The sequence below is a fragment of the Bemisia tabaci genome, chromosome 2 (assembly GCF_918797505.1).
Source record: "Bemisia tabaci chromosome 2, PGI_BMITA_v3".
Classification (NCBI taxonomy): Eukaryota; Metazoa; Arthropoda; class Insecta; order Hemiptera; family Aleyrodidae; genus Bemisia; species Bemisia tabaci.
The window spans coordinates 57,569,539-57,592,871 of record NC_092794.1 but is presented as its reverse complement, the minus strand read 5'-3'; the positions used below and the strand labels follow the sequence as shown (position 1 = coordinate 57,592,871).

Here is a 23,333-nt window from a genome sequence, read left to right as displayed (position 1 = left end):
GATTTTCGTATGATATTACGTGTGGCAAGTCTGTTAACATGTATCTTTGGCGGGCAACAGACCTACTCATCACGAAGTTTTGCACCACTGCATCAGTGTCGATCTGCAACCTACACGAATCTCTTTTAAGTAATTTCGCGGCATACTCCACCCACATATTAGTCACTCAGACTTTCATCTGTTTCCTACTGAGGAGACCATTTTTTTTGGATGACCCTCACATCATGTATCAATCATTATTCCTTAATAATTATTATTTCTCATTATTCATCCCCGTTTTCCTGCACCGTTTTTTACCGTATGAGCGAAAAAAGAGGCTACTTTGCCTCGACCACGGTCACTTATCAGGTAGTTGCGGCCCGCGACGTAACGGTGTATGAAATCCGCGCTCAAGCTCTTTCTAGGCTAGTAAGCACGGCTAATTATGAAGGACTAACCTGCGTGATGTTAGACCAGAACTTAACAATTTTTTTTCTCCCATTTTGTTTCCTCCATACGAAACCAATTTGTTTTTCCTTAAACGAAAATAATTACATATTTTTGAAATTTCATAACCGGTGTGGCGCTTAGTTTGTTGCGGGTACTCAACCACAGTAGCGCAAATTTGGCCCTATCGAGATAATAATTCTCGAGAAATTCTTTTCATTTTCCTGAAAATATTGCCGGGATCCCAATTTTCCGTGTCTTCGACGTTCCGCACGTGGAGTAATTCAGCATTATATCATCTGTCCTTTTTAAGCGAGATCGTTCGTTCTGACTTACTGCAGTGTCAAAAGTTTTATTTGTGCCCTCTTTTCATCATCATATCCGGGTTTGGAGCCTTCGAAAGCCAGTTGGCCTAATTGACTCCAAGATTTACCATGGTAAGAGCGATTAATTTTTGTCACCTACACAGAAGTCTTCCTAAAAGTTAATTGTCTTTCACTTCCTGAAGAAGGTTTGTCGATGATTTCGACATCTCTAACCCAAATTGGTGTTGTGCACCAACTTTTCGGTTCTGCGCATGCAAACTTATTTGAGCACACCTCCGATAAGTTTTCCGCTCAGTATCAAAATTGGTGTACAAAATCAATTTGGTTCAGCTGTGTCAAAATAATTCATCCCCTTTTTTCCAGTGCTTCATTCAAGTCCCTCCAACATTCGAACCCTCACTTTTTCTTGACGAGTTAATCAAAATATTTAATACATTTTTATTACGATTACGACCGTAATTAACCGACTTGAATAGTAATACCTATTTTTGAAGATATGGGGTCGGCGGATGATGCCCTAGTATGCAGAGGCTATCGCTATGATGTTCATTGTTCAGGGGAACGATTTTTACTGAGCTGGGTCGAAAAATTCAGAGTTTCGGTTCATTTAATTTTCTCTCAGTAAAAGGTGTTAAGTTTTATCAAAATCTGACAATTTTCATCCCGGAGTAGGCATATAAAATTCCACTTAGCTTGTTCTCGAAAGCTACGTTTTCTGAATTGCCAACTGCAAAAGCGTCATCCCCGGTTTACTTCGACATTCAGGTCAGTTTTTTGGCCGAAATGTTCGTGGATAAAACACTTTTCGAAACTCTGACATCGCTGATTCACTTTTAGGTTTTTTGGCTCTCAGATCCTTCATCATAGACGATCAAATTTGATTAATTTTATCACAACAGTCCATGTATTTCTTCATTTATTGTTTGTCCTATTTTTTTTCATTTGGTGAAAAAAAAAATACTTGTGCTAATGTATGCAAATTAATAGTTCTTATCTATCTAACCTCTATACCATGTCTAGTTTAATTTTTCCCCATAAACAATCATCCTCCCTCTCTCGGAGTTGAAAAACTACTAACCTATTAACGACATACTTGATTCCTCACCTCAATTGATTTTAGATACTTTGGTCCCTGGTGAGTTTGATGAAGGATAGTGCCCTGAAAAGTGCGTTCATCTGGTTCAACGTCTTCGTAATATCTCTGTTGTTCTGGCACCGATCGAAGAACTCAAGGGTGGATAAATTCCTCTCGTCCCTTCCTGGACCGTCAGCTTACCCAATAATAGGGAACATTCATCTATTTATAGGAAAATCAAAAAGAGGTAAGTAATGTTCCAATATAGTTTACGAAAAAGTACACTTTTTTTGCATAGACGGTGCTCATGTTGCCGGACACTTAATAAAATACAGTCGAACCTCGATAACTCGAAGCTGAAGGGAAGCGATGAAAAATTCGAGTTATTGAGGTTTCGAGATTATCGAGGTTTCGAGTTAACGAGGTTTGGAGATGAAAAATTCGAGTTATCGAGGTTGGAGGTTCGAGGTTGGTGCTAGGTCAATTTAGAAAAAAAAACCGTTATTTGTTTTACGTTATCATAATAAGGGAATATTGGGGAATGAAAGTAGGAACTAATATTTAACCCCACGTCCGATCGGGGTAGGACAATGGTTTATTATTGGAAAAAATATGTACACAAAGATCAAGAATTAAATTTTAAAAAACTGAGTTATTCTGCTCTGCTGCAAGTGTTGCAAACGGTGTCTATCTACCTCATTTTCAAGTGTTACCAAAGCAGAAAAAACATCATCACTAACATTAGGCAGTTGCTCCACAAAGGGATCTTGGGAAGGATGCATCTGGGCCGAAGCATATCCTTCGAGTTATAGAGGTTTTTCTCCAATTCCTTCGAGTTACTGAGGTACATATTTGACACATGGTAGTTGCCTTCGAGTTATAGAGGTAAACCGCCGATTCCTTCGAGTTACTGAGGTACAAATGAGCCTCAAATGTCTTCGAGTTAACGGAACAAATTTTTCGAGTTATCGAGGATTTTGGCCTTCTGCGGAAGGGAACGGACATTTTCTTCGAGTTATTGAGGTTTTCGAGTTATCGAGGTTCGAGTTATCGAGGTTCGACTGTAATAATCACGTCCCATTCAAAAACGGACGTTCCTAAGAATGAGAGTGTCTTGTCTAGTGTGAAGAGGGAGAAACAGCTTACTTTAAAAAAATCGGGGAAAATGTCATTTTTTTAGGCTCATGCTGAAGAAAGGAAGAACCCACCAGAAGATGACGTAATTTTTCAAAGGGGCGCACTGGTGCAGTAGGGGTATTCCAAATTTCCAACTATTGATTAATAATCGTAGATTGGTATACCCTTCGATCGTCGATGACCAGTATTTACGTTCATGCGACACTTCAAACCCAAATTTTAAGCGTATAACTTCGCTAGTAACCAGGGTTACTAGCGTTATCATTACACCAAAACCGGGGAGGGGGGGGGGGGGCGCAAATGACTTTTTTTGCTTAAAATAACATGACACCAAAATAAACAAATAAATAACACGATGAAACTATGTACCGTTAAGTTAAAACATGTAGCTTGTTTCCTTCTCGTCAGCCATTTTCCTTATTTTTTTGTCCAAGCCCTCTGAAACGTAAGGGGGGATGTGCATTTACTCCCCTTCCCCCCATCCAAATGACATAACTGCAGGTTAAACTGTCCATAGCACTTTGGCCTCGGCACACCTCGGTTATCTTCAGCGGGCTGATTATTGAAATTGATAGAAAAAGCGATAGACAAAGAGGAAATAACAAGTATGGAGCGATCTTATTGGTTAATTTAGGTAGTTCTTGTAGACTAAGCATATAGTACATAGAGTCGTGATGTAAGTGGGAGAGCTGGCGCCATGTTCTGCTCGACGAATTCCGAGCCCGGTGTGCGCCGAGTTCGGGTCGCTTTTTCGATACATTTTCGATCCAAAATGGCGGTGTGGAATACGTGGTAATTCCTATCTCCTTTTGTTGTTGTTGTTGTCATCGGATGGCCGGGTACCCGTGTATCGCAAACAATCGATTATGTATCGAAAAAGTGACCCGGCGTCACACAGGAGTCTCGGAATTCGGAACATGGAAAATGCTTAAAAGTGGCGCCAGCTCTCCCACTTACATTACGACTCTATGTACTCTATGAGACTAAGGGGGTAGGACTAACTAATGGGTCTCTTGTGGATTGCCATTAGTTAGTCCATTGCCTACCTTCTTTGTCAATTTGCAACCCCCTGCATCCACCAAAAGGATGGCTTCACATCCCTTTTGTCTTCTTTGTTTATAGCTTTGTCTATCAATTTCAACAATCAGCCCGCAGGCTGAGTTATAAAACGGGGTTAGACATTTTGAACCTGGGCCAACTTAACGCATAAATGGCCATTGAAACTCACAAGAAGAAGAAAAATCACACTAGGAACGTTTCAAGAAGTCATTAACAATGATGGCTCCTGAAAAATTCATCGTCAAGAATTACAATGGCACATCATAAGAAGCAGTCCCCCCCCTCTTTAATGTTTTTAATATTTCTTAGAAAACTCCTAGATCAGTTTGACCATTACAATTTTTTCTCATTAGATATTTTGAAAAAGGTCATGGGGACACTGACTGACTACTCACGATACAAGATATTCAGGTTCTGTTTTGGTAGAAATCACTATGCTGTGCTTGCAGATCCGCAAATCATTCAGGTTAGTCAATGCTGATGTAAATTATTCAAACGCTTATTTTTCCTCTTGGATTCTGTAGAAGTTACGTACGAAAATTTTTTTCACGCTACCCTTTCATTTTTCGAGGTATGCCATAAAACATCCTGTGTATCTCAGGAGTTATCTATTCGCAAAGTACGCGATAAAGCTTCTATCCAAATGGTATCTGTATACACCCTCGTACTAATAATTTAGGTACTCGCACAGTTTTGCCACTGAAACCAGCACACTTTTTAAATAATGAATTATAAAACAATGATAATTATGGCCAATAATTTGAGAATTTTTTTGAGATACCAGTTATTGACCAGGGTCGTACGATCAGAGAGGCTTTATTAGCTGTTACAGGCTCGATAATAATTTCAACGACTTTAATTGCCTACTTTTTCTTCTTCCAGAGTGTTTTACGAAACCCGAATTGTTATGATAAAGATGCCCTGTATGATTTTTTTGGAATCCCGGATATTCTGTTTACTTCCAATGGTTAGTTTTATGCACTAATTCCCTTTAATCATCTGTCAATAATTTCAATAATCAGTTGTTAGCCCATGGCTAATTGCATGTAATCATAGGAAAAATCAGTGAAATTTTCAGTCATAACACTCAACAGTTTCCAAGTACATAAAAATATGATTTACGAGTGAAATATCACAACGTTAACATGTAGTTGCACTGTAAGAAAAAGTAACCGCCACTTTGTGCTAATATAAGGAGTATAGGACACAAAGGTACCTGAACGTGTGGTTTACATTTTTTAGTTAGTTTTTCCTTGGGTTACATTGACTGAATCCTAAATCTTTGGGTTTTATTGACCAAATCCTAAAGTTGAACACTTGCAACCTCGTTAAAAATTAGACGCGAGCCGCCAGGACCAAACTTGAATCACTTTGTTAATAGTCCAATGCATTGGCCAATCGCAAGTCGGAATCGCAGAGTGACATTGAAAAAAACTAGAGTACACCTAATATTAGTTCAGCAAGACACTTTCTTCATTCCCGATATCTCAGAGTCCTGCGGTCTCGATCATGATCGACTTGGTTGCGCTACCAAATTTTTATTTAAATTGCAATTTAAAAAAAAATTGGTAGTGCAACCAAGTCTATTTGGTCAATCTGACGGAAAAAATTAACCCAAAGTAGTCATTAACATGAATTTTTTTAATTCTGTACGTTTTTCTCGACTGAGGGACGATAATTTAAGCGCTCGTGATATATTTCCGCAAAGGGAAGAATGCATCAACCAATCGTGTTTCCGCATGTGCTGCAGGTAACTCGTGGTTGAAGCAGAGAAAAGCGGTGCTGCCAGGTTTCAGTCCGAGAATTATTTCGGCCATGGATCCTGTCTACTCGAATCGGATAAACAGCCTCATAAACGCCCTCAGAGAGCGGGCGGCCACAGGGGTGCCGTTCGACCTCATCCAGCACATTATGCCAGTCGCCATCGAATCCATCAGCGGTGAGTATTGACAATCGGACCGCGTTTAGCAGAAAGGAACCAAGCCACATTAGCTATTGCCAAATTTAACGGAACAATTTAAATTTTTACAAGAGAACGTTTGTGCGGACTCCTTTTGAAAAATTTAATGAATTTGCCTCGTAATATGCAGAAAATTTACTGAAATTTACTCAGAAATCCACACGACCGTTTTCATGTAAAGAATTAAATCGCACAATGAAATTTGGCAATAGCTGATGTGGTTTGGTTCCTCTTTGTATAACGCAGTCCTGGTATGATGGCATACCGCGCGGGGAGCACCGCGAGTTTACGCCTCACGTCATCGAGCCTTCAATTTTGCAGATACATCACGAACATCAATCGAGCACGAATAGTAGTATCTCTGCGCCGTCATCAACGTGCGTTCTTTTTCTCGCTCTATTTCCATGTTGTGTTGGTTCCGGTTGTCTTTTTTGTGGTTATGCTTCAAGGGCTGCGTGAGAAACTCAGCCAAAGATTAGAGAGATAATCGGGTCTTGTTTTCTAACCTCTCTCCCGAATATGAGCGATACCTCTCTAGCAGCATGAGCAGCATCGAGCGGAGCATAGCGAGTTCAAGTTTCACGCCATCGCGCCTTCAATTTTGCAAACGCAACACGGACATCCATCAAGCACGAATAGTCGTATCTCTGCGCCGTCAGCAACGCGCGTTCTTTCTCTCGCTCTATTTCCGATGTGTTGGGCCCGGTTATCTTATTTGTCTTTGTTCAAGGGCTGCATGAGCAACAGCCGAAGATAGGTCAGAGTAATTGGACCTCGTTTTTAAACTTCTCTCCCGAATCTGAGCGACGCCTCTCTAGCTTAGAACGGAGCATTCCGAGTTCTCACTTCACGCCATCGCGCCTTCAATTTCGCAGATGCAGCACGGACATCCATCAAGCACGAATAGTTGTATCTCTGCGCCGTCAGCATCGCGTGTCCTTTCCTTTTCTCTAATTATGTATTTTCCCGATATGTTTAGATTAACTTTACAGGAGCCTGCGATGTGGTCTTCGTCCTTGGAGAGCGTGAGGCGCCCTCTGGAGGTTTGGCCGTGTAAAATCCCCTAGTCATCTATCCTAAGAATTGAGTGTAACAAGGTGGAGAAATGGTGCTAGGTCCAGACCATTTCGCGGGGAAATCAAAGCCGAGAAGGGGTATCATGATTTTCAATTTTCTATTTTTATGTCCGACGGAAGATCAGAATCACACTTATCTTTGTGGGCTCGGTTACCAAATAGCCTGTCCTCTTTAAACATATATCTGAGCAATAAAATTAATTAATTTCGCATCAAGATGCCTCATGCACTAATTACGTTTTTGACTTGTGGTTGAAAATCCTTTTATCTTAATAAACTTTGAAAGTTTGATCAGCCTGGGTTCAACTCACATGTCCCAAAAGTACTAATCTCACTCGTTAAACAAAACAAAAATAACTTCATGAATTTTTACAGCTTTGGGCATGATGAGCAGTCAAGCTCACGCTGATCACCAAACCTGCATACTACGCCAGTTAAAATGTAAGACTTTATTCACTTGATTTTTTTTTCATGGGCAGATACTTTTATGGGAGTTTCTTTGGACATGGAGCTTAGAGATCATCCAGAATATATCAATGCGTTCCTACGGTAAGAATCTAACGATTAACTCGATTTTTTTTTTCTTTCGCCTCATCACAAAAATACATTAATGGGCTGTAATTAATTTAATTGGATTTTCTATTGGTGTACAATTCTAGAGAAAATATAACGTCCTTGTGCTCTCTTGTATCTAACAAAACTTACCTCTTGCTTAATTGTTTTGAAATAAACCGATTGTATATTATAAAATAATATTTTCGCAACATATTTTTAGATATAATGAAACAAAAATCTTATGTTGATCTGCATTATATCGTGACGCAAGTAATCATAAATTAACCATTTTGATAATGGAATGGCGACGGTGATATAGGTGTCCGAAATGAAAATATTAATTTAGACCATGTATGAGTTTTCTGGATGAAATTTTGACCCTAGAGGTTGAGGTACACAACAATGCGAAATTTTACGAGAGGTTTTTCATTTTCTGAATGAAAGTAGATTATGGTAGGTAATTTCAAAAATTAAGGTGTATTTCTTCCCCTTGGATATTTCTGTAGTAAAATAATTAATCTGCCCTCCGACTTAAAATTTTCGCGTCCCTGTAAGATCAGATTTGTTATATATATTTTCTGACTACCTACCAATTAATAGTATTATGAAACTTTCCTTGCAATTTTTTCAATAATCTCTTTCACACATGCTTATTTCATACACCATTACAGAACCATAAACCAAGTCATACGACTATGGACTACTATGATTAAAATTTAGCCCTCCAGTTTTAGATACTTCAATGAATTGCATACTTCCACGTGATACACGCGGTGTGGGTAAATGGGTAAATTTTTTTAAACTGATACGTATTGATGTATTTTCAAGGCACATACATTATTTTTGAATTTTCTTCTGCCAGGATGCCAGATCTATTTATGGAACGTGTTTCAGTCCTGTTGTATCATTCTGATATAATCTACTCATTGACTGGAAAGAAAAAAGAATACGAGTCGTGTTCACATTTTCTGCTCACATTGACTCAGCAGGTAATATTATTTCCAAAAATTAGGATGAATTTGGCAAAATATTTTTTATTAGAGGCGTTTCAAAAATATATCTCTAACAGAAGGACTACCCAACCACATTTTTTTATTTGTCGTTTCCCATCTGACGTAAGGGAGTATCTTAATTCCACGTGAGCCTGTTTCATATGTAAATTCGTGTTTTCTGGGGCTCATGTGAAAATCCAGAAACACCCTTACGTCCTTACGTCAGAGGAGCGACAATTATATGTAAGGAACATTTGTATGATGTACTTAGAAAAAAAAAAATCTTTAGGAGGTGGGTCAATGGTCCAAATATATATCTTAAAGAATATTATATGAATGTCAATAATGTAACCAAACGGGAGAAAGAATCATTAAAGAACAAAAAACTGCTCATGTACTCAACTTTTTCACTTTTTTATGACGTACTTTACCTAGGTGTAAATGAGGTGTCTAGAACCCGAAGCAGGAATCTCCATCGCCCTGTCTAAAAATTGTGCTAAGTATCATAGTAACTGTCTGTAAGGAACAACCAAAACGTCTAGCATGTTTTTACAAATTTTCAAATTTTCTCGATTGATAACAGGAAATACGAGGAAACATGAACATATATGGAGGCTCTCTTGTTCTTTTAATATTAAAATTTTAATGATCGCACAATTTTTAGACAGGGCAATAAAGTTTGCCGCTTTTGATTCTAGACGCCTCAAATGATGAGAAGAGATATAAAAAAACACATAATTGTAACATTTGAAACCCTTTAGAATGAAGTTAAGTACTTATCAACAGGATCTGCTTGGTGCACTCTGACCGCTGAAATTGAGAATATTTTATTTAAATTTCTTACATCAATTAGACTACATTTTGCAATTTGGACTATACATTCTAGCCCGGTTTAAAAACAACGTATGTGCCATTAGTTTCCCTATGCAAGTAAGTGTTTTTCCAGAGAAGCCAGAATTTACAGTTCCAAATTGCAAAATACAGTCCAATTCTTCTTCTTCCACTAGGTTATTGAGAAAAGGTTGATGCAACGCGCTGAATTGAGGGATTCAGGCATATGCTATGAGGCTGGTAGAAAACTTTACTTAGATATTTTGTTGGATGGATTTGAAACATCAGAACAAAAGGATATGTCCCACGTGGTCCGAGAAGCCAGCGAAATGTTCATAGCGGTAAGATATTTAGTTGGAGTTTTTTTTATTTAGTTTAGACTTAGGTAATTAATTACGGTGCAACGTCATTTTGGCACAAGAAAAGCTTAAAGCCAACCACTTTAGATCAAAGAATTTGCACACTGAGCCGCGAATAGACTCTTTCGTGCTCCGATCCAATGCGGAAGTTATTAATTTTTGTTCCAGATAACTTTTCTTCTTTCAATGTCTTTTCCTCGTCATATGTTAAGTGCTTGGTTCAACATTAATCATACATAGACGTGCAGATATCCACAGGTTTCTTTTTTACATGCCCCGAATAGTACGCATTCAGATCCACCGAGGCGTCCAGTGGCGACATGTTTTGGGTCGGGTCTCGGCGGATCTTGCACCATGGACCAAGAGAATAAATAAGGACTCCCAACTCCCTATTGAATCCTGTGTTAAAAACCGTTATCGCGCGCTCGCAGCGAATCTGGCAGAGGGTGCGGTGAACTAACGCCACAATGGTCCACGATCGTACCTCTATAGTATGTTATTCCATGCAATGTTCTTTGTTTATCTATGATTTATTAATTTGTTTAGATACTTTAATACATTTTACTTTCGCAAACTAATGAATGGTATAGATACATACCTTCTGCAGAGGCCAATGCGAAAGACTTTGATTTGAAGTATCTTATCAAAACACGAGCAAAGATGATTCAGTCAACTTCTGACGCAGAATCAAAGAGACTTGCTAATAATCAAATTAAAGGTAATGCTTGAAGTCAAGTATCTTTGATTTTGTGACACTCAGTTGATTTTTATCAGTACAACACTATTTCTCACTAAAAAGATTTCACTTAACAGAGAAGCGCCTTCGGCTAAAAGTACAATCCTGATTCCTGCTGCATACTACATACACACCTCCTTTGGCTTTCTCAACAGCAGTTGCTGCTGAGTAAAACGGTTAGAAAAAACACTTCACATTATTACCAGTTCATGAACCCGAAGACTGACGAAGATTGAAATGAAAATGGGAAACTTTTCACACTAAACTCTTCAAACTGCAGGGCGACCACGAGGATACGAGGATCTAGAAACTTCTATGAGCACTACTGAGGGATAAGCCTAAATAGGTGGTGCATGGAAATATAAACAGGAAGACCCAATCGTCGGTTTAGTTCACTACACCCTCTGCCAGGGAGCGCTGATGTCAGCGCTAACCGGAGTTGGGGGTCCTTATTTATTCTCTTGGTCCATGCTTGCACAGCGTTTTGGAGCACACAGCACAAGGGATCGGGCGATGGGGGGGGGGGGGGGCGGAGTATGGGGCAAACTAGCGAGTCTATCGTTACGTAATTTCGGGACGACCCACTGCATCGATTCATCCGCATTTCAAGGAAAATTATTCGGTAGTTTTTGTTCTTGATTGATTAATTTTTATGATTCATGAACAAAATGTTTAGAATAACGGAAACAGAAAACGGTATTTTTCATTCTTCATGGTCGTCCTAGTAAAAGAAATAATTGTTTAAACAAAAAACAAAACAAAAAAATTATAAACACTTCTGCGTGATAAATTTTTAAGACCACCCATGTTAGAACGGATGAGTTTCAAACAAACGCAATAAAACATAATCTCGAAAGGGAGATAAAAAACATCAGCTGTTCTTTCAATGTTCATTTCATTTTTGGATCCCTTTCCCTGTGGATGCTCAAAATTTGCATGAAATTTGTGTTTCATTTTTGGTGTCGATTACCAGATTTTGTGTTTCAATTTCTGCAGGGAAGCGTGACAGTAGCCACGATGGTGAGCTGGGTCTGTTTGCTGAGTGGTGTCTTTCCAGAGGTGGGCGACAAACTTCGCGAGGAGATAGATTCGTGCGTGGAGGATGCGCCGAACGCAACTGGGTCATTCCACGTCAAGTGTACCAGGCTCGGAACCCGACCCCCTCCGATTTGGCTGAAAATTGGTATACGGGGTCTTTACATCATTATAAGAAACTAATTTGAAGGGTTTTCCCATCTGACGCCCCGTTCGCGAGATATCGACCCCCAAAGATGGGGTGAATTTTAGCGATATTCAAAAACGCCCGTTTTAGCGATTCTCATTTTCTCGACTTCCCTCTCTTTGACTCTCCATAGCGAGACTCTGTATCAATCCATCATACTTTGAAAGAGTGTTTCTAGACCAGTTTTTCATGTAGATTCTGAATATGCCATCGAAATTTAGCTAAAAATTATTCTAATGGCCGTAATTTAGGGTTTCTTAAAATTTACGATTTTTTCGCCATTCAATGTTCAAACTGAAAACTCGAAAAAACTGTCTCTCAGATTTTCGATTTTTTATTTTTTACTTCAAGCTTAGGATGTAAACTTTCGGTTCATATACTTTTTTCAATGGAACTCGGACGGTTAAGGGCCTAAAAAAATTCAAATAGGCCAAAAAAGGTCAAAAATGGTAAAAAAAGACGAATTTTTACATGTTAATCCAAATCTTTCGATAGTAAACTCTTCAATTATCGATATTTTTTCCCTTTCTACCCTCTAATATGTATAAAATCAGACTAGCAACGCTTCCCATACATTCACCGATCGATTAACGGCCTGAGGGAAACCGGAAACCGACCAAATACCCTCGAAATTTACGCGAAAAGGCGATTTTTCACATCGTAACCGATGCATACCATGGATTGTAACTGCAATTTCTTATTTTCTCTACCTATTTCAACCTTAAGGTATATACTTTCGAGTAATAAACACTTACTTACGTGCATCGATGGGGCACGGATCTAAACGGAAATTAAAACCGGCCGGAAATGCTCAAAAATGACGGCGAAAAACGATGTATTACACGGGAACCGATGCATCTCCTGAATAGTCACTGAAGTTTTAATTTTTTCTCTTTACTTCAACCTTATGGTGTAATCTTTCGAGTACTTAACACTAATAAAAGTGCATCGATGTGTTACGGAGCTAAACGGAAATTAAAACCGGCCGGAAATGCTCAAAAAAGGCGGGGTTTCCCACGGTAATCCGAGCATCTCATGAATAGTCACTGCAATTTTAATTTTTTTTCTCTTCTTCGAACTCAAGGTGTACTTTTGAAAAGCTTACATTACACATTATCCATTTATTGGTAAAATATCTAAAAAAAAAACCGAATTAGAAATAAACCGAAAATTCAAAAAAAAAAAGCGATAAATGACGTTGAATAAGTGGAGTTGATTTGAATCGATGATATGATTTAAAGGAGCCGATGCTTGCATCATAAAAATCGCCGATTATAAACTTGACGGTGGAAAAATATGATGCACTTCATCGATCCTTTGGAGGACCTTTCTAAAGGTAAAGGCAGCCTGACACTCCTTTAGATGATATAATCCACTCCGTAGATTGATATTTCAGTTCCTCTAATCTTTTCTCTCCTGAGCTATAACAAAGAGAAGGTGACTCAGAGTAACTGCCCCAGGGGTCGGCCTCTTCGTTCTCTTTTGATTGAGCTCAGTGGTCAAGTACGGCCTCCAGTGATGCGGTCAGGTCAAGTCAAGACCTTAGGTTCCTCTTTCTTTTCTGAAACTCTGGTTTTTATGGTTTTACTAGCCGTTCTGGACGTGCTTTGCGCGTCCGTCACGGCCAGCCAAGGGGCTGCGCCCCCTTGACCCCTGAGCACTCGCTACGCGAGTGACATTCGGCTCGCTCCGCGAGCTATTTTTCTCAGTGATTGGACATTTGATCACTAAGATGTATACATTTTGGAGACTCTGGAGGCAAAGATGATTTCGTCACAGAACCTTGTTGCCGGAGCGTGCCATCATTTGCACATGAATAGATGTGTGGAGATGAAGCGATGATGGGGATCGATCATTTCTTCACAAACGCATTTGATTGGGACGTCATCCCATCGGGTGGCGGAAAAAGACAATCCATGCATCTCCTTCCGCGATTTGACTTGCTGAAGTAGCAAAAGTTCATCTTTACCTCTTAAGAAGATTATCGGTGGCGTAGGGGTCTAAAAACTGCTCAACGATAATATAGTTCGAGTTCCTTTTTTCTTATACTTTCATCGCATATAAATTTCTCTGATGTTTTTGTTTTATTCTCTCTGATTGCATATTAGTAATCATATCCTCATTTCATTTCCTTTCCCTTCCCTTTTTCCCTCTCTGTAGCATCTGTGTCCAGTTACAATTATTATTTTAAAATAGCTTTCCCCTCGTATACAATTGATGCTTCAAACGGAATCAATTGTTTTAATGACATTTCCGGCTAAATCATGGGTTTTCCCAGAAAGGCAGCCTCTCGTCCCCCCGGACTCTACTGTTGCCAGATAAGTTTTTTTTTTTTTAAACACTTTTCCCAATTCAAATCCATGTAAAATATTCACATTTATCGCACAATCTGGCAACCTCTCGAGTGAAAAAGTGAGAAAAGGTAGAATCGCTGAAAGTCTGAATACTTCGAAGTTTATATTAATGATGGTTTTATTCCTTGCTCTATTTCATTTGTATCGTCGCTTTTTCTTTGGTTTAAATCCGCTCTTCAAATTTGGGATTCTGAGTTTTCCAGCAAATAAATTATACGGGTGTATGGAAAGGCAGCGTGATGTCTCACCCTTTTTCAAATTTTAGCATTTACTATTTTGCAATATTTATTGTCAATATTAATGAACGATATTTTCTTCCTGCCTTTATGATGCAAGCATCGGCTCCTTTAAACCATATCATCGATTCAAATCAACTCCACTTATTCAACGTCATTTATCGCTTTTTTTTTGAATTTTCGGTTTATTTCTAATTCGGTTTTTTTTTTTAGATATTTTACCAATAAATGGATAATGTGTAATGTAAGCTTTTCAAAAGTACACCTTGAGTTCGAAGAAGAGAAAAAAAATTAAAATTGCAGTGACTATTCATGAGATGCTCGGATTACCGTGGGAAACCCCGCCTTTTTTGCGCATTTCCGGCCGGTTTCCATTTCCGTTTAGCTCCGTAACACATCGATGCACTTTTATTAGTGTTAAGTACTCGAAAGATTACACCATAAGGTTGAAGTAAAGAGAAAAAATTAAAACTTCAGTGACTATTCAGGAGATGCATCGGTTCCCGTGTAATACATCGTTTTTCGCCGTCATTTTTGAGCATTTCCGGCCGGTTTTAATTTCCGTTTAGCTCCGTAACACATCGATGCACTTTTATTAGTGTTAAGTACTCGAAAGATTACACCATAAGGTTGAAGTAAAGAGAAAAAATTAAAACTTCAGTGACTATTCAGGAGATGCATCGGTTCCCGTGTAATACATCGTTTTTCGCCGTCATTTTTGAGCATTTCCGGCCGGTTTTAATTTCCGTTTAGCTCCGTAACACATCGATGCACTTTTATTAGTGTTAAGTACTCGAAAGATTACACCATAAGGTTGAAGTAAAGAGAAAAAATTAAAACTTCAGTGACTATTCAGGAGATGCATCGGTTCCCGTGTAATACATCGTTTTTCGCCGTCATTTTTGAGCATTTCCGGCCGGTTTTAATTTCCGTTTAGATCCGTGCCCCATCGATGCACGTAAGTAAGTGTTTATTACTCGAAAGTATATACCTTAAGGTTGAAATAGGTAGAGAAAATAAGAAATTGCAGTTACAATCCATGGTATGCATCGGTTACGATGTGAAAAATCGCCTTTTCGCGTAAATTTCGAGGGTATTTGGTCGGTTTCCGGTTTCCCTCAGGCCGTTAATCGATCGGTGAATGTATGGGAAGCGTTGCTAGTCTGATTTTATACATATTAGAGGGTAGAAAGGGAAAAAATATCGATAATTGAAGAGTTTACTATCGAAAGATTTGGATTAACATGTAAAAATTCGTCTTTTTTTACCATTTTTGACCTTTTTTGGCCTATTTGAATTTTTTTAGGCCCTTAACCGTCCGAGTTCCATTGAAAAAAGTATATGAACCGAAAGTTTACATCCTAAGCTTGAAGTAAAAAATAAAAAATCGAAAATCTGAGAGACAGTTTTTTCGAGTTTTCAGTTTGAACATTGAATGGCGAAAAAATCGTAAATTTTAAGAAACCCTAAATTACGGCCATTAGAATAATTTTTAGCTAAATTTCGATGGCATATTCAGAATCTACATGAAAAACTGGTCTAGAAACACTCTTTCAAAGTATGATGGATTGATACAGAGTCTCGCTATGGAGAGTCAAAGAGAGGGAAGTCGAGAAAATGAGAATCGCTAAAACGGGCGTTTTTGAATATCGCTAAAATTCACCCCATCTTTGGGGGTCGATATCTCGCGAACGGGGCGTCAGATGGGAAAACCCTTCAAATTAGTTTCTTATAATGATGTAAAGACCCCGTATACCAATTTTCAGCCAAATCGGAGGGGGTCGGGTTCCGAGCCTGGTACACTTGACGTGGAATGACCCAACTATCGAAGACTGTGCCAAATTAGAATATTTAGATCTTGTTGTCAAAGAGGCGCTTCGTCACTTCACAGTCCCGTTTGTCTCACGAGTCGCTAAAAAAGATATTCAAGTTCCTGGTGAGTGATGCATTTCTTACACATGATTTTAAGTAATTGGTCGTATTTATGCTAGATGGAATTATGTGCACAGGCCCGGACTTAGGGCGTGTGTAGGGCAGAGCGTGCGGCGCACACGGGCGCCAGCCTTTGGGGGGCGCCACGAAAGAAGAAGAGAGGGAAAAAAAGGGGGGAAAAGGAAAAGGTAAAAAAGGGAAAAAAGGAAAAGGAAACAAGGTGGGGCAGTGAAAGCAAGGAAGAAGGGGGGAAATGGAAGGAAAAAGGAGGCAAGAAAAGTGAAAAGAGAGTCCGCGAGAAAGGGGGGAGGGCATAAAAACCATAGACAAAATATAAAGAGAATTGCCGTCTAAAGGTAAATTTTCAGGACAAAAAGTCCACCTGGTCCATAGACGGTCAGGCGGCCCTTGACCCTAAATTTGCGGTTGTACAGAAATACAAGAGTAGGCATGTAGTTAGTTAGGGGGCGCCATAAATCCATCGAACAGGAGCCGACATAGAATTTTAGGCCACATCCGCCATCTTGGATTTGAGAATTCTCAAAAATCGACTAAAAATTCGAGTTTCCCGTCGAAAAGTACCCTTGATCCCGCGGTTCACAGAGCTCTAACGAACAGAAACGGAGGCCAGAACCGGGGCTCATTTTAGGCCGAAAAATTTAAAAAATTGACTAAAAATTCGAGTTTCCCGTCGGAAAATACCCCGTGATACAGAGTTTCACGGAACTCGTACGAACCTACCGAGATAGCATTTTAGGCCACGTCCTTAATATTTGATTTGAAAATTTTCAAAAATTGACCAAAAATTCGAGTTTCCCCTCGGAAAATACCCCGCGACACCGAATTTCAGTAAAATCCATCGGACAGGAGCCGACATAGCATTTTAGGCCACGTCCGCCATATTGGATTTGAGAATTTTCAAAAATTGACTAAAAATTCAATTTTCCCGTCGGAAAATACCCCGTGATACTGAGTTTCACGGAACTCGTACGAACAGAAACCGAGATAGCATTTTAGGCCACGTCCGCAATATTTGATTTGAAAATTTTCAAAAATTGACCAAAAATTCGAGTTTCCCTTCGGAAAATACCCCGCGACACCAAATTTCAGTAAAATCCATCGAACAGGAGCCGACATAGCATTTTAGGCCACGTCCGCCATCTTGGATTTGAGAATTTTCAAAAATGGACTAAAAATTCGAGTTTCCCGTTGAAAAATACCAACTGACACCGAATTTCAGAAAAATCCATCGAACAGGAGCCGAGATAGCATTTTAAGCCACGTCCGTCATTTTGGATTTTCGAATGTAGAAAATCTGACTTAAAACGCGTGATAGTCAAAATCGAAACTCAGATTCGGATTCCTCGTTAAAAATCGATGCAATTTCATGTATCATACTCAAGCATAGCGTGAAGGAAAGAGATGTAACGTAGGCATACTGATTCAAGCATGCAACGTAGCAACATGGGTAGTGCTCAGTGGGTCAGCGGAGGAGGAAGAATAAGAAGTTATCGTGAGGAATTCCTCGCGACGAAACCGAACGCTTAGCCGGCGCTTAAGCGGCGCCTCCCCGTTCGGTTTCACTCGGGCGACAGGCGGCGGCGTAGTTCAAAGAGGAAGTACGACAGAATCTATACGCGTCGTTAAACCTTTTTCCTTCACGCTATTCTAACATATGATACATGAAATCTCATCAATTTTTCACGAGGAATTCGAATCTGAGCTTAGATTTTGGATATTACGCGTTTTATTCTATTTAAAATCGTAAGAGAATTTACAGAATTGTCCTTGAAAATTGATCACACATTAGTGTTTTTTTACGTCACTAAACCTCTTTTCTTCTCGCTATTCTAACATATGATGCATGAAATCGCATTAGTTATTCACGAGGAATCCGAATCTGAGCTTAGATTTTGGATATTACGCGTTTTAATATATTTAAAATCGTAGGAGAAATTAAAAAATTGTCCTTGAAAATTGATCACGCACTAGTGTTTTCTTTTACCCCGTTTTTCTTCTGCATTCACGTAATGAAATTAGACTAACAGTTGACTCATCGACTAGTCTAGCCTAATCCCCCAGAATCGGTCTAAGGGGCGAACGATTTTATCAGATAAGATGTGCGGTCCTAGTTCCCGGGCAATTGCGGTTTGATGGAAGCTGCGATGAGGAGAAACGGAAGATATGCGAAACTCGGGCGGATATTAAGTGAGAAGCCAGGTAGGGGAAAGGCTTTCTTCCCGAAAAGTTAGTGCTCGGGCCAACTTACATGGTCACTGGAGCATTGTATAGCAGGTTGTGGGAAACTATTTTTTTGCAGCAACAACCAATTGGATCGCACTTTGCAAAAAGTATCTAAGAGCATTTCAATGTTGCTGGGATTGTGCAACTTAGGTACATTCTTTGCAAAAAGTACACTTTTCGACGGTAATTTTCGTCTTGAATTCATAGTTTATTTGGAGTAGAGGTGAAACTAGTTTAGATGATCGTTGACTTATGTTTGCAAGGTTAGCGATATTGGAATGCGCTTGAGGGTTTCCGTGAGACATAGTTCCTTTTGCATACATACGATCAATTATGCTGCCGTGCTAAGGAAGAACGCCGTATGAACATTCGAGAGTTGCCATTTTGTCTCGGAAAATATTCATTTTTGAAGAAAGTTATCAATATTTTTCCTTGAAATTTTCAGATTTCTTAGATCAAATTGCAAACTAAATTACCTGAGAGATTGGAAGAAAAATATTCATAAATGATCTGAAAACTATGATTTTTAAAGGCAATTTGGCAACGCCTGAGGGCTCATACGGCTTTTCCTTAGCAGGGCGGTATGGGAGAGAAGACTCTGGACTCATGACCCCTAGCTGTCCTCCCCAAATGACGGATCCTAGCTCTTCGAAACCTCTCACAGGAATGGTGCAACAATGCTACATCCATATGAGAAAAAATGTGTGAAACGATGGAGAAATGGAAAATTATAACTTTTCGTTCCCAATTTTCGAGAAATATTCTGCACATACCTACAGACATGGACCGAACTAGGGGATAATGGGGGTGAGGCCTACCTTCTAGATTCTGCTAAGTCTTTTACAGAATAAGGGGTACTGTGCCAAATAAGAGCTTGATGTATCCTCGATCCTTGAATAATTGAGGGGCTTGGAGGACAAGGCGCATAAATGCGAAAAAATTAAGATATTAGTAATATCAAGTAAAATTATTGGTAATGCACATTCTGTGAAAAGTTTGCTCCAAAATTAAAATTTTTAAGCATCAAAAAGTCAGTTTGAACTTTCTTTTCGCCCTCAGGATCTATGTAATTTCGAAACTTTGAACTCGCATTTCTCGAAATAGCAAAAACTGCACTTGTGCGCATTGTCTTCCAAGCCCCTCAATTTAATTGTCTCCCGATCAACTTTTTGAACAGCTCAGAATTGCTCCTCAGACAAGCAAATTGTACACAATTTTGCTGTAAAAGCCCAGGTACATAAAAATAATTCAAAATAAGCAAGGATATCAGAGTTTGCAAAAACTCTACACACAAAGGTCCAGTTCAGTGTTAAGTAAATGCCCTTTTCTCTTGTTTTTTGACAGATGTTGGGACCGTCCCTGAGAACACGAGGTTCATAGTTTTCTTGATGAGTCTCCACCACGATGCAAGATTTTGGGAAAAACCGCATGAGTTCTATCCAGAACATTTTCTTCCTGAAAATGTTAAGAAGCGGCCAACAAGTTCATTCATCCCTTTTTCTACAGGAATGCGTGAGTGTCCAGGTAAGGTAGTGGCTCAATAGGTAGTATGTATCAAAATTTCCTAGCTAAGGCTTAGTGAGGTCTTAGCTCTACGAGACGTTTCTTTAATAAAATTATCTTTTTTAGGTCAAAATGGTAAATCACTCCATGGCTTCACTGCTAATTACCTGTGATTCACAGATCGTTTGGGAGATGAAGTCCTTGAAGGTTAAAGGGTGATAACTCAGTAGCACTGCTACCACTAAAAGTGATTTGAAGAGAACAGTGATTTTTAGGAGTTCATAGTGTGGAAAATCAACAGTGCTTCTTTCTTTAAATTTTGATGTAGAAAGCACTTGGGAAATAACGTTTGTTCACGTTAAGCTGTGATTAATCACAGCATAACTAAGTACCACCTGCTACTTTTAACATGTGAATCTACGAACGGTTGGAATTGGCGGTACTTATAAGTTATCCTGTGAAAAATCACTGCTATTTTTCACCGTGATTTTTGCGTAGCTATAACAGTGAGTACGTTACCCGAAAGTAGCCGTTAAGCTCAAGCCTAGGTGGGATACTGATAGATTATTTATTGGTGGGAGATCATCGCCCCAGTCCATTTGCCTACTTGTCTTTACGTTTAGAAGACGTTCAGAACACTTAATTACGCCTACGGGCCAAGTAGGCGCTCACAACTTTACTCCGGTGCACGCGCCTCATTTACAGGCAGCCACGTCCTGCCACCATCACTTAGGCCGGGGCATGGAGCATCCCAAGCGACTGAGCTGGACCAGTAGCCGCCCGACTATGGGCGCCACAGCCGTCTCTTCCGGTTCCCAGGACAATCTTCAATCCTGGCGTCCGGTTTCCATACGCTGTACGCGACTTTTAGGAGAGACATATCAATATCGTCATGCCACTGTCTTCCTTTCACTTGTGCACTGTGCCAGTAGACTGGCACAGTAGATTTGGGCAAAGGACTGGGAAGATCTCCACCGACTGATCGACACCACTGATCACCTGACCGAATCTGATTTTGGACTTTCGTCCGCGATATAGAGCTTTATCAAATGCTGAGATCTGAGGATTTTAGTTGATACTGTTGATACTGTCAAAAGCGCGTTAAAAAATTATTAGGTCTATAGATCTGACGAGAAGGAAAGTTCCTGTCTCCCCCATTTCCAGATCGGGTGAAGGGCCGCCCCAACTTGCTGGTTTAACAGAAACGCGGGCGCCCTCTACCGAAAAGCGGCTGAACTTGTCTGCGGCCGGTGTATGCTCCGTTGCAGCCTGAGAAATTGAAGGCGACTTTCAGGCTCCTCTGCTACTCAAAATCAGTAATAGCTCTTTAGGAAAAAATCATTTTACTTTTGTGTTGATTTTGGCACCCAATCATCTCACATTAGGCAGTAATGCCATGTTGCAAGAGGAAGCCACTTTTTTGGGTTTTCTTACTTTTGAATATGAGTACTTGATACTTAGAGTTATGAAGTTAATCATAAAAAACACCTTCATCAGAGCTGTAATAATTGATAATTTATTAATAACTTTTGTGATGTATGATTCCAGGAGCAAAATACACGATGCAGACAATGAAAGTTCAAGTTGTGCGCATTTTGTCTCAATTTAAGATTGTATCTGCGAGAATGAAGCCCTGGAAAAATCCATTTTTGGAACTGAGTCTGGGGTTCGGCTTCACCGTTGTTCCTACTCGTGGTTGGCTTGTTACAGCTGAGCTGAGGAATCAGAGCTGATTGAATTTCTTTGCGGCGGCTATCAGAGTGCAAAATGAGTAATTTTGAAATGTCTTCTTGTTTCTCTTCATCCCATGACTAAATGTAGTCAAGCCTAATCGGTCCAGCAATCACTGTAAATAGTCGGTAAATAGTCACTGTGTACTGTAAACACATAAAAATAGTCAAAGTTACATGATGATATTTTTCTGTATCTTAGCGGACGGTATCATCAAACATTTTAAAATGTAAAATGACTACCTAGGGGATTAAGTACCTGTGCTTCGCTCGAGATGAATTAGTTGTGTACAAGCCTGCGTATTTAAGGACATTGAACGCATTTTATTTATTCATGTAAATACCCCCAAAACAACAGTAATACTTAGATAATTCTTGATCGATACGCTTTCAACATCCAAAACATCAAATTAACACGCACATTGAGTCTAGATTTATAAGGTCCATATTTTCTCAAGTTCTTTGTAACTTCACAAGTCGGCAAATTGTTATGTCAAAAGAAGTCACGTTATGTAGCCTGAAAACCGGCAGAGATGTTTGTGCAAAATTTAATTCCTACCATGTGATGAAAATTTGGGGGGAAAAATCCTAATAATTATTACAAACGCTGCAATTTTTATACCAACTCATAATTTCGTCAAAAATTAATTTCTATTCAGTTCCGTTGCATATTTTTCCCTGAATGGCTCAAAGAATCCTCCAAGAGCGTGATTTCAGAGAAATCTTGAAAACAGGGGGGGGGGGGGGGTGTCGCTTTTTCTAAGGGAATCACATGAAACCACAAAAAGTCGCTTAAATAAGGCCTGACAAAATTGGTCCAAGTCCTAGGTCTTTAAATAACAAGTATTACCCCACCTATGGAATTCTCCTTACACCAGTGAGAGAAAATCAATACTATTTTTTGACAAGACCACGCGACTGACGACGGTTAGATTAAATTGTGACCCCCTTCTCCCACCCCCAAATAAACGTCAACATTTTGAAACGCTGCCATGGAAATGGTAACTGTCATAGAAATTGTAATCGATGTTCGGAACATCCCTCGAGTCTCTTCATCCCCGGATGACGCAAAAATCTTTAATACCTAGTTTTTTCTATTTATTATATTTATTCTCTATTCATATTTGTATTTATTTTTCTTGTATAATCTACATTTTAAACCAATAAAGGCACCTACCTACAATAGTTTCCGCCAATCTTAACTCATTATAACAACAGCGTTGCATTCCTTGAGTGTGGTTCCTCACACTGAATAAAAAGTTCCTCTTATTATTTAAAGAACTTTTAACGGATGCTTTCCTCACGACAGCAACTTAAATTATTCCGTAAACGGGGTACAGAGTATTAAGAACAATTCTAAGTGGTATATTCCATTTGATTTCGAAAAACCAGACAAGTATAGGTATGACATTAATTTGAAAGTGATTCTTCAGCTTCGGAAATAGTGCCATACAAAATCAAACAAGATCTATTAAAATTGTTCTTTTAGCCGAAGAATTCCAAAATTGTATCACTTTTACATACATCATTTTTTAAACGGCACTCAGATAAATAGCATATGACAGGAAGGGCCTTTTTAT

At 39.3% G+C, this 23,333-nt stretch overlaps 1 protein-coding gene across 1 annotated transcript; it reads left to right on the top strand.

Annotated features, from left to right (window-relative positions):
* The first annotated feature begins 11,549 nt into the window (after positions 1 to 11,549).
* LOC109030015 (cytochrome P450 4p1) lies at positions 11,550 to 22,917 on the top strand. Its single transcript, XM_072296432.1, has 4 exons — positions 11,550 to 11,623; positions 16,111 to 16,280; positions 19,865 to 20,044; positions 21,572 to 22,917. The coding sequence occupies exons 1-4, from the start codon at positions 11,550 to 11,552 to the stop codon at positions 21,754 to 21,756; spliced, it is 609 nt and encodes a 202-aa protein (XP_072152533.1). The 3' UTR covers positions 21,757 to 22,917.
* The last annotated feature ends 416 nt before the right edge of the window (positions 22,918 to 23,333 follow it).